General features: G+C 41.1%; 1 protein-coding gene across 2 annotated transcripts in view; it reads left to right on the top strand.

Annotated features, from left to right (window-relative positions):
• The window catches only part of LOC133563617 (neural-cadherin-like), a 487,520-nt gene that overhangs the window by 321,388 nt on the left and 153,577 nt on the right, over positions 1 to 12,555 (top strand). For both annotated transcript variants that reach the window (XM_061917839.1, XM_061917840.1), the window contains 3 exons: positions 2,470 to 2,654; positions 4,202 to 4,431; positions 5,946 to 6,223. In XM_061917839.1, the coding sequence (XP_061773823.1) occupies positions 2,470 to 2,654; positions 4,202 to 4,431; positions 5,946 to 6,223 (693 nt within the window). The remainder of the gene's footprint in view (positions 1 to 2,469; positions 2,655 to 4,201; positions 4,432 to 5,945; positions 6,224 to 12,555) is intronic.

Here is a 12,555-nt window from a genome sequence, read left to right on the forward strand (position 1 = left end):
AACCCAGGTTAAAGCCTTAGCTATGTTTCGAACATTTATTAAAAACATTTTAGCTTATAAAATGTACAGGTACTTACCTCTGATTAGTGTGAATGAAAGATTATTGATAAAACAGATGGCATCAGTGTCACATTATACATTTTACCGTTATAAATACAAATATATTTTAGGGGTGTGCGGTCAAGGCAACTTGGTGAAGCAGAACCTCACATGTTTGGATGATTTGAAAAACTAATAAATAATTCAATATATATTTGTATGTGTTCATAAAACTGCATTATCAATGTATTTTCTGTATGATTAAAAACATGTTTAAACATTTAAATTTTGTAAAAATGGGCACATTCCGTGCAAATTTAGAGATTTACAGTACAGGAAGCCGATATTAACAGCGTATGCACACACACACCAGTTCAGTGGCCTTGTGGTTAGAGTGTTCGCCCTGAGACTGGAAGGTCGTGAGTTCAAACCCCGGCGTATTCATACCAAAGACTTAAAAAAAAAAAATGGGACCCATTGCCTCCGTGCTTGGCAATCAGCATCAATGATTCCTGATTATCGCACATGCTGCTGCTCACTGCTCCCCTCACCTCCCACAGGGTGAACATGGGAATGGGTCAAATGCAGAGGACACTGTTGCGATCCGCTGCTCGTTTCGTTCCATGTTTGTAGTTTTGATTCCTTCTTGTATCACATTTTGTAGTTTGACCTCCTTATTTCCTGTTTGCTTTGTCACCATGGTAGCTTATTAGTTCACCTGCCCCTTGCTTTCGACGCACACCTGTTTCTATTTTGATTACTGCCCTTTCTGTTCACTCATCCTCGAACTCTAATTAGCTCACATGCAACAGTTGAAGACTTGCTTTCCTTATTACTACTCGCTAGCTATCGCGCTGCAGTTAGCCGATTTCTAGCTCTCATGCTAATCGTTTTGTTTTCCCTTTTTTGTGCCCTCGTGTCCAGTGTTTGTGTTTTCGTTCGTTTTTCCTAGCTTTCCATGCTAGCTCTTTTGTTTGCCTTTCTGTTAGCACCAGTGTTTTTGTTCTTAGCCTGTTTTGAGTTAAATAAATCATTATTTCTTACCTCATGCTGACGCATCCTATGCCACACAAGCTTCACAGACACATTTCGATGGTTGAGACTTAAACGTTAACTTAAGTTTTTGTGCAAGGGACCGTGTCCTGAGTGCACTGAAAGGATATATAATAGAAACCACACAAGGCAGTGTCTAATTCATGTACTGCTTTAGCGAATACTGTATTTCCTGAATGCTTGAGTGCTGTTCTGCTCTACGATGTTTGTTGGATTCGTTTATGTAGCGCAGGGGTGCCCATTACGTCGATCGCGAGCTACCAGTCGACCGCGGGGGGTGTGTCAGTCGATCTCCAGCCAGGCTTTTAAAAAAAATAGACCTAAAAATGAGTGATCATCAATCTTCACCAAGACGTCACTTAAATGACATTCACGGTACCGGAGGGTCTTGTGAGATGACGCTGGCTGCTGCAAGATCATTATTATGAAAATATGACCGAGAGGAAGGCGAGAAACACTTTTTATTTCAACAGACTCTCGCGCCGTACCTTCCGTCAACACTCTAAAGGCCGACTGCACATTTCCTATCTTCACAATAAAAGCCCTGTTTCATGCTGCCTGCGCTAACTAAATACAGAGTCTTGGAAAACTGGCGTGCACAAGCGATCCCTCAGAAAGCTGGCGTGCACATCACTTGTTCACGCCAGCTTTCCGAGACTCTTATTTTGTTAGCGCAGGCAGCATGAAGCAGGGCTTTTATTGTGAAGATAGGAAATGTGCAGTCGGCCTTTAGAGTTTTGACGGAAGGGACGGCGCGAAAATCTGTTGAAATAAAAAGTGTTTCTCGCCTTCCTCTCTGTCATTTTTTCATAATAATGAAGTGGCAGCAGCCAGCGTCATCTCACAAGACCCTCGGGTGCCGTGAATGTCAATCAAGCAAGCTACGGAATTTGCCGCCAATGTTTTTCTTGTAAAGTGTATGGAAGCTGGATGAATGAGATGCCAAAAACCAACCACTTTCATGTGGTATTGTACAGAAAGGACAACTTTTTTTCTCCTCCATTTGAAAATGTGGGCGTTATCATCATTACTGTCTGATTCCAATTAATGCAAGTCATCAGAATCAGGTAATACACCAACTTATATTCTTGTCTTTGTGAAAGAAAGACATCTATATGTGTTACACATGCTTGTATTATCATTAAACACATTTAACTTGTTTACAAAAATGTCTCTTTCATAAATAAATAAATATAAATGATATATATAAATGAGGTAGATCCCCTCGAGTTGGTCAATTGAAAAGTAGCTCGCCTGCAGAAAATGTGTGGGCACCCCTGATGTAGCGTTTCTACAAGTAGTTAACCATTACCAGGGTCGTAGAAGTCACAAAACCTTGACTTTCTGTCATGTTATCCTTAATCTCCCTTTTAACAGATACTTCAGCGTGAACCAGAGCTCCGGCATGCTGTCCATGCGACAGAACACTCCGGCAGGGAGTTACTGGATGAGAGTCGGGGTCTCGGATGGCGTGTGGCCCGATGTGATATCGGGAGTCAGAGTTCATGTGAGAGATCTCGAAGAAAAAGCTGTTCTGTCGTCTGCTTCACTACGATTGACTGGTAATCAACTACACAAACATCACTGCTCAAAATGAAAATAAAATTTTTCATTGAATCGAATGACTTACAAAAGACATTCAAATAATAACATGTCTTATTCATGTCGATTAATATCATTTTGAAGCTGATATTGAAAGAGGCGGCAGAAACTGATTGGGTCTTTTCAGGTTATCAATCCAGCCCAGACTGAAAAAAGTATACTTTGGGGCTTTTATAGTATTATTTTATTACAGCCCAAAGAGCTATTAGAAGTGTTTGCAGTAAAAGTGTTAATTTGTCTGCCTGTCTTCTAGCAACAAATCAGAGTGCTAAAGGTCAAATTGGCGGTGTCAGGTAAAGTCATTGACATTTAAAAGCCATTCTGAGACGAGTCGAAGGCTATTATGGAAGCGTTTGACACCCAGTCGTCATTTTTGGAGATTAAAGATGATATATTCTCCATTTATTAATGGAAGGTGGCCACAGGGGATTGATTGTACGAACTAAATGCAATATATTGACAGCATTATTTAAACATTTTCCACTGAGGGCCGTACAGTGAAAAATCAACGGATGCGAGGGCCATTTTGATCATTTTCATTCACAAAACTAATTTACAAAGAAAATGTTTTTCCGTTACATTACTACACCCGTATGCGCTTTTTTTCCCACCACTTTTTGTGTTTTTCCATTTTTTTAGTAATGGTATTTTCAGAAAAACGTTCTGCTTCTTTCTTCACATAATACTAATAGCTGTCAGGCTTGCCACTGACAGTTTGTTTGTGTTTTAGTTTTTCCTCTGTGTGTTTAGTATTTCCTGTCCTTAGCACTCCCTGAGTGCTTTGTTTCCCCTCAGCTGCGGGTAAGTGGCACCTGGCCACACCTGGTGTCAATCAGCCCGCTTCTATTTGTACCTGCTTTGTCTTCCAGTCAGTGCTGGATTATTGATTTGTCGATGTCACTCCTTGTCGCTCTTGTCATGTATTATCCCTCCTGTCATGTCATACCTTGTTGTCTTTGCAGCATAGCGGTAAGCTGTATTCGTTTGATGTTTGTAGCTTACTGTGCTTTCATTTTACAAGTACGACTTCTGTTTTCCTGCTCGCTAGCCGCTCGCTTCCACGCTAGGCCCCTTTTTGTTTTTGCTATCTTCCATACTAAGTCTCCTTTTTGTTTTCTAGCTCCCATGCTAGCTCTCTGTGTTTGTTATCCGCCCACGTGTGCGCTTTTTGTTTGTACCCTTTGTTTTTGTCTTGGTGTTTTAAATTAAATCCCGTTTTCCTGCAAAATGCCTCCCTCTTTCTCTGCATCTTGGGGTTCGTCTACAACATTGACAATAGCGTAGTTAAATCAAAGTCTTAACAAATAATAATTGTTTCCACGTAGAGATTAAATAATTCCGCCATGGCTTCTTAAGCACATTTTAGAAATGGACATGGATCAATAGTAGGAGATGCTGGAATACCACTTGTGTGTAACGCAATTAGCAACTATGCAGGCTTTGATCAACTCAGGGGTTGTCATTGACGAGCCATTCGTTGAACCCGTACTCTCTTTGTCTCCCTAAGGCATAACCACGAGAGATTTTATCGACTCTCGTGTCGTGAGGAAGAGTCGGCTGGAGACACTCTGGGACTTCTTGTCCGAGACCCTGTCTGTCAGACCGGGCAGCATTAACATTTTCAGCATAGCCAACAGAGGGGAAGAAAGGCTGGACATCCATTTCTACGTGCTGTCTGATTCGGGCTACATGCATTCGGAGAAGCTGCATGGGTTTCTCAATGCTCATAAGAAGAAGGTACTTGCGCTGATTTGTATGCTCGATTATAGAACCACAAGGACCCTTAGTGGCCTTGTGGTTAGAGTGTCCGCCCTTACTATAGAACATTGGTTCTCAAACTTTTTACAGTGATGTACCCCCTGTGAAAATTTTTTTAGTTCAAGTACGCCCTAATCAGAGCAAAGCATTTTTGATTGAGAAAAATAAAGAAGTAAAATACAGCACTATGTCATCAGTTTATTATTTATTAAATTGTATGACAGTGCACAAATATTGCTAATTTCTAGTGGTCTTTCTTGAACTATTTGGAAAAATAGATATAAAAATAACTAAAAACTTGTTGAAAAAAAACAAGTGATTCAATTTTAAATAAAGATTTCTACACATAGAAGTAATTGAAGTAAAAGGAAAAAAATGTACGACTGAATGACAGACAGAAATACTCATTTTTTTATATATATTTATTTATTAAAGGTAAATTGAGCAAATTGTCTATTTCTGGCAATTTAAGTGTGTATCAAACATGTAGCCCTTCGCATTAATCAGTACCCAAGAAGTAGCTCTTGGTTTCAAAAAGGTTGGTGAACCCTGATGTAGAGCGTCCTCCCTGAGACCGGTAGGTCGTGAGTTCAAACCGAGTCATACCAAAGACTATAAAAAATGCCACCCATTACCTTCCTTCTTGGCACTCTGCTTGTAATTGGGGGTTAAATCACCAAAATGATTCCCGAGCGCGGATAACCGCTGCTTTTCGCTGCTGCTCACTGCTCCCCTCACCTCCCAGGAGGTGGAACAAGGAGATTTTACTGTTTTAATTGATTTTACCCTTTAAAATAGTTTTTAATCATATTTGTTTTTATATTGGTTGTATATTTATTTATTTTTTTGTTTGTTTTTATTCAGTCATTGGTGGGGCATAATATATATATATATATATATATATATATATACTTTTTTTTTTAATTTAATTTTATTTATTTATTTATTTACAATTGTTTTTAACATGGCTGTGCAGCACTTTGGAAACGTTATTGTTGTTTAAATGTGCTATATAAATAAAGTGGATTGGATTGGATTGGATGGGTCTAATGCAGAGGGTAATTTCACCACACCTAGTGTGTGTGTGACTATCAGTGGTACTTTAACTCTTAAGAATAAATATCAAACATTCAACAATACACTTGGGGGCTGAAATAGATAAAAGGGTATTTACCTCCTGTCTAACTTATTGTCTTTTTTTACCCCCCAAACTGTCTTTCATCCGTGTTTGCATGTGCATTCTTTAATTACCCTGTCAAAAGGAAACATGCACCACTGCTTCAACAATCCCTTAGAACACTGAATGCAGATAAGATTACGGTATCTTTTTATTCTTATCCAGCCAACAAACCAAGTCCGTTTCTTTTTCCCGTGTGTTCATTATAGTACTTCACATCACTGTCAACTCCGGCGATACCAGTTCTCGTATCGCTGCTGACAGATATTATGCTCTCTATGTAATTCTCCCTTGTCTCTCCCAATTCCCTTTGCAGCTGCAGTCACTGCTGCGTGTCCACGTGAACCAAGTGCAGGTGGATGAGTGCGTACACGCCGACTGCAAGGCACGGGGCGGATGCTTCACACAGCTGAGCATCGGTGATTTGCCCGTCCTTGTGGACTCCGATGCGTTATCCCTGGTCTCGGTGAAGGTGACGACCTCAGCTGTCTGTGGGTGCAGCTCCAGAGAGTTGACCCACCGAAGCTGTTCTTCCTACAGCGATAATCCATGCCTTAATGGGGGGACCTGCATCGACGCCCATAATGGATACAGGTTAGTACACAGCCAGAGTAGGCATGCACTACTCTCTCTTCATGCTTCCTTGGATCAGTGTTTTTCAACCACCAGTAGTGTGCCATGGGAGATTATCTAATTTCAATCAATCAATCAATGTTTATTTATATAGCCCCAAATCACAAATGTCTCAAAGGACTGCACAAATCATTAGGACTACAACATCCTCGGAAGAACCCACAAAAGGGCAAGGAAAACTCACACCCAGTGGGCAGGGAGAATTCACATCCAGTGGGACGCCAGTGACAATGCTGAGTATGAGAAACCTTGGAGAGGACCCCCCCCCCCTCTAGGGGACCGAAAGCAATGGATGTCGAGCGGGTCTAACATGATACTGTGAAAGTTCAATCCATAGTGGCTCCAACACAGCCGCGAGAGTTCAGTTCAAAGCGGATCCAAGACAGCAGCGAGAGTCCCGTCCACAGGAGACCATCTCAAGCGGAGGCGGATCAGCAGCGTAGAGATGTCCCCAATCGATACAGGCGAGCGGTCCATCCTGGGTCCCGACTCTGGACAGCCAGTACTTCATCCATGGTCATCGGACCGGACCCCCTCCACAAGGGAGGGGGGGACATAGGAGAAAGAAAAGAAGCGGCAGATCAACTGGTCTAAAAAGGAGGTCTATTTAAAGGCTAGAGTATACAGATGAGTTTTAAGGTGAGACTTAAATGCTTCTACTGAGGTAGCATCTCGAACTGTTACCGGGAGGGCATTCCAGAGTACTGGAGCCCGAACGGAAAACGCTCTATAGCCCGCAGACTTTTTTTGGGCTCTAGGAATCACTAATAAGCCGGAGTCCTTTGAACGCAGATTTCTTGCCGGGACATATGGTACAATACAATCGGCAAGATAGGATGGAGCTAGACCGTGTAGTATTTTATACGTAAGTAGTAAAACCTTAAAGTCACGTCTTAAGTGCACAGGAAGCCAGTGCAGGTGAGCCAGTACAGGTGTAATGTGATCAAACTTTCTTGTTCTTGTCAAAAGTCTAGCAGCCGCATTTTGTACCAACTGTAATCTTTTAATGCTAGACATGGGGAGACCCGAAAATAATATGTTACAGTAATCGAGACGAGACGTAACAAACGCATGGATAATGATCTCGGCGTCTTTAGTGGACAAAATGGAGCGAATTTTAGCGATATTTCAACTATTTCGGTTGTAAATGTTTTTTTGCAAAGCAGTAATTATAGTCTGCAAATGATGTGTTGTTGTTCAGTGTCGGTGCTGTCTAGAGCGCGGCAGAGTAACCATGTAATACTCTTCCATATCCGTAGGTGGCAGCCGGTAGCTAATTGCTTTGTATATGTCGGAAACAGCGGGAGGCAGAGTGCAGGTAAAAAAGTGTATAATGCTTAAACCAAAAATTAACAAAAGGTGAGTGCCCCTAAGAAAAGGCATTGAAGCTTAGAGAAGGCTACGCGGAACGAAACTAAAACTGAACTGGCTACAAAGTATCAATCAATCAATCAATGTTTATTTATATAGCCCTAAATCACAAATGTCTCAAAGGACTGCACAAACCACTATGACTACGACGTCTTCGGAAGAACCCACATAAGGGCAAGGACAATTCACACCCAGTGGGACGCCAGTGACAATGATGACTATGAGAAACCTTGGAGAGGACCCCCCTGATATGGAAGAGTATTACACGGTTACTCTGCCGAGCTCTAGACAGCACCGACACTCAACAACAACACATTATTTGCTGACTATAAATACTGGTTTGCAAAAAATATTTTTTGCCCCAAATAGGTGAAATTAGATGATCTCCCACGGCACACCAGACCTTATCTCACGGCACAATAGTGTGCCGCGGCACAGTGGTTGAAAAACATTGGTATAGTCAGTGCAATTATGAGTGAGGAGACTGACTGTTGTGCTCTGTGGCAAATTCCATCCATGCATCGATTTTCTACCGCTTGTCCCTCTTGGGGTCGCTGGGGTGCTGGAGCCTATCCCAGCTGCATTCGGGCAGAAGGCAGTGTACACCCTGGACAAGTCGTCTCCTCATCACAGGGCCAACACATATAGACAACATTCACAATCACATTCACACTCTGGGGCCAATTTTTACGCTTCAAAATACACCCGGATGAGACTTAAAGGGGACTTATGATGATTTTTAATCAACTTTTAAAACACTTCCATCTGTTTTGGAATCCAGATATTATGTATTAGATATGTTTTGGTGAACATTTTGCATACATCTTGCTCCACAATCACATTTATGACTTACTTTGTCTGCAAGCATTCGGGTGGGCTCGGTTGGTAGAGCAGCAGTGCCAGCAACTTGAGGGTTGCAGGTTCAATCCCCACGTCCGCCATCCTAGTCACTGCCGTTGTGTCCTTGGGCAAGACACTTTACCCACATGCTCCCAGTGCCACCCACACTGGTTTAAATGTAACTTAGATGTTGGGTTTCCCTATGTAAAAGCACTTTGAGTCACGAGAGAAAAGCGCTATATAAATATAATTCACTTCACATTCACGTATTGCAAATGAAACCACGACCCACCCTCACCAAGGCTATCATAATTTATACTTTGAAAATGTACACTGTTCAGTGTACAGTACAGGTCAAAGGTTTGGACACAACTCCTCATTTTAATGTGTTTTCTTTATTTGAAGTGAAGTGAATTACATTTATATAGCGCTTTTCTCTAGTGACTCAAAGCACTTTACATAGTGAAACCCAATATCTAAGTTACATTTAAACCAGTGTGGGTGGCACTGGGAGCAGGTGGGTAACGTGTCTTGCCCAAGGACACAACGGCAGTGACTAGGATGGCGGAAGCGGGGATTGAACCTGCAACCCTCAAGTTGCTGGCACGGCCGCTCTACCAACCGAGCTATGCCGCCCACCTTTTTTCATTTTCATGACTATTTACTGTTTACCTCTTGAAGCTCATCAAGAGAATGCCAAGAGTGTGCAAAAGAGTAATTAGAGCAAATGGTGGCTATTTTGAAGACTCTATAATATAAAACATGTTTTTAGTTATTTCACCTTTTTTTTTGTTAAGTACAAACCCCGTTTCCATATGAGTTGGGAAATTGTGTTAGATGTAAATATAAACAGAATACAATGATTTGCAAATCCTTTTCAACCCATATTCAGTTGAATATGCTACAAAGACAAGATATTTAATGTTCAAACTCATAAACTTTATTTATTTTTGGAAAATAATAATTAACTTGGAATTTCATGGCTGCAACATTTGCCGACGTAGTTAGGAAAGGGCATGTTCACCACTGTGTTACATCACCTTTTGCTTTAACAACACTCAATAAATGTTTGGGAACTGAGGAAACTAACTGTGGAAACTTTGAAAGTGGAATTCTTTCCCATTCTTGTTTTATGTAGCGCTTCAGTCGTTCAACAGTCCGGGGTCTCCGCTGTCGTATTTTACGCTTCATAATGCGCCACACATTTTCGATGGGAGACAGGTCTGGACTGCAGGCGGGCCAGGAAAGTATCCGCACTCTATTTTTACGAAGCTACGCTGTTGTAACATGTGCTGACTGTGGCTTGGCATTGTCTTGCTGAAAAAAGCCGGGGCGTCCGTGAAAAAGACGGCGCTTAGATATCAGAATTTGTTGTTCCAAAACCTGTATGTACCTTTCAGCATTAATGGTGCCTTCACAGATGTGTAAGTTACCCATGACTTGGGCACTAATGCACCCCCATACCATCACACATGCTGGCTTTTCAACTTTGCGTCGATAACAGTCTGGATGGTTCGTTTCCCCTTTGGTCCGGATGACACGCTGTCGAATATTTCCCCAAAAATTTGAAATGTGGACTCGTCCGACCACAGAACTCTTTTTCACTTTGCGTCAGTCCATCTTAGATGATCTCGGGCCCAGAGAAGCCGGCGGCGTTTCTGGATGTTGTTGATAAATGGCTTTCGCTTTACATAGTAGAGCTTTAACTTGCACTTACAGATGTAGCGACTAACTATTTAGTGACAGTGGTTTTCTGATGTCTTCCTGAGCCTATGTGGTGATATCCTTTAGAGATTGATGTCGATTTTTGATACGTCTGAGGAATCGAAGGTCACAGTCAGTCAATGTTGGTTTCCGGCTATGATGCTTACCTGGAGTGATTTCTCCAGATTCTCTGAACCTTTTGATGATATTATGGAGCGTAGATGTTGAAATCCCTAAATTTCTTGCAATTGCACTTTGAGAAACCTTGTTCTTAATCTGTTTGACAATTTGCCCACGTAGTTGTGGACAAAGGGGTGTACCTCGCCCCATCCTTTCTTGTGAAAGACTGAGCATTTTTGGCACCCACCTGTTCCCAATTAGCCTGCACACCTGTGGGATGTTCCAAATAAGTGTTTGATGAGTATTCCTCAACTTTATCAGTAATTATTGCCACCTTTCCCAACTTCTTTGTCATGTGTCGCTGGCATAAAATTCTAAAGTTAATGATTATTTGCAAAAAAAAAAAATGTTTATCAGTTTGAACATGAAATATGTTGTCTTTGTAGCATATTCAACTGAATATGGGTTGAAAATGATTTGCAAATCATTGTATTCTGTTTATATTTACATCTAACACAATTTCCCAACTCATATGGAAACAGGGTTCGTGCAATCCCCGAAGAGGGCACTTTAAGTTGATGATTACTTCAAAGTGTAGAAATCTTTATTTATAATTGAATCACTTGTTTATTTTTCAACAAGTTTTTAATTATTTTTATACATTTTTTTTTCCAAATAGTTTAAGAAAGACCACTACAAATTAGCAATATTTTGCACTGTTATACAATTTAATAAATCAGAAACAGATGACATAGTGCTGTATTTTACTTCTTTAGCTTTATTTTTTTTCAACCAAAAATGCTTTGCTCTGATTAGGGGGTACTTGAATTAAAAAAAATGTTTAAAAGGGGTACATCACTGAAAAAAAGGTTGAGAACCACCGCATTAGACAATAATGAATATAAGCCATAACAATCTGACAGCCTGAAGTAGAGAGGAAGGCTCTCAGTACTCTGTGTCTAATCAGTACGTCCACTTTACTATGAAGTCAAAATGCAGCCAACCTTAAAAAAAAAGCCAGCAAAACTTAGCGGGCTTAGGTGTGTGCAAGCTGTTGTCATTGTGGTACATTTTTAGTTTATTTTATACCTGCATTATCCTTTCCATCCTTTGTAACTGAGCTACTGTGTGGAACAATTCCCCTTGTGGATCATTAAAGTTTGTCTATAAGTCTAAGTTTAATATGCATATCCAACATTGTAATAATGTTTATAAATCAGAAAAGGCAAACATCAAGTTTCAAGCAAATAAAATACATTTTTAAAATTTTTCTTTTCTTTTCTTTTCTTAGTTTATTTCGAACATGACATAAATACAACATTATACATCAGTTAAATTCATCATTTCGCAATACACAATGGGGCGGCATAGCTCGGTTGGTAGAGTGGCCGTGCCAGCAACTTGAGGGTTGCAGGTTCGATTCCCGCTTCCGCCATCCTAGTCACTGCCGTTGTGTCCTTGGGCAAGACACTTTACCCACCTGCTCCCAGTGCCACCCACACTGGTTTAAATGTAAATTAGATATTGGGTTTCACTATGTAAAGCGCTTTGAGTCACTAGAGAAAAGCGCTATATAAATATAATTCACTTCACTTCACAATACATCATGTCCGAAAAGGAGTAGGAAGAAGCAAAGCTTATTTAATCCTACCCCTTTTCCACTTCAGAGCGCCCACAATATATACAATTATTCACTGACCTTCTTTACAGCAAAATATCAAAATAGCAAAATGACATCTATGAGTGATTAACACAGCAGTTTTCTAACATGTACTTAATTATTTCAGTCATTATTAACATACTAAGATGAAGAATATCTTATTTTCAATAAGTTTCAATCAATCAATCAATGTTTACTTATATAGCCCTAAATCACTAGTGTCTCAAAGGGCTGCACAAACCACTACGACATCCTCGGTAGGCCCACATAAGGGCAAGGAAAACTCACACCCAGTGGGACGTCGGTGACAATGATGACTATGAGAACCTTGGAGAGGAGGAAAGCAATGGATGTCGAGCGGGTCTAACATGATACTGTGAGAGTTCGATCCATAATGGATCCAACACAGTCGCGAGAGTCCAGTCCAAAGCGGATCCAACACAGCAGCGAGAGTCCCGTTCACAGCGGAGCCAGCAGGAAACCATCCCAAGCGGAGGCGGATCAGCAGCGCAGAGATGTCCCCAGCCGATACACAGGCGAGCAGTACATGGCCACTGGATCGGACCGGACCCCCTCCACAAGGGAGAGTGGGACATAG

This window comes from Nerophis ophidion, linkage group LG12 (assembly GCF_033978795.1).
Source record: "Nerophis ophidion isolate RoL-2023_Sa linkage group LG12, RoL_Noph_v1.0, whole genome shotgun sequence".
NCBI classification, from domain to species: Eukaryota; Metazoa; Chordata; class Actinopteri; order Syngnathiformes; family Syngnathidae; genus Nerophis; species Nerophis ophidion.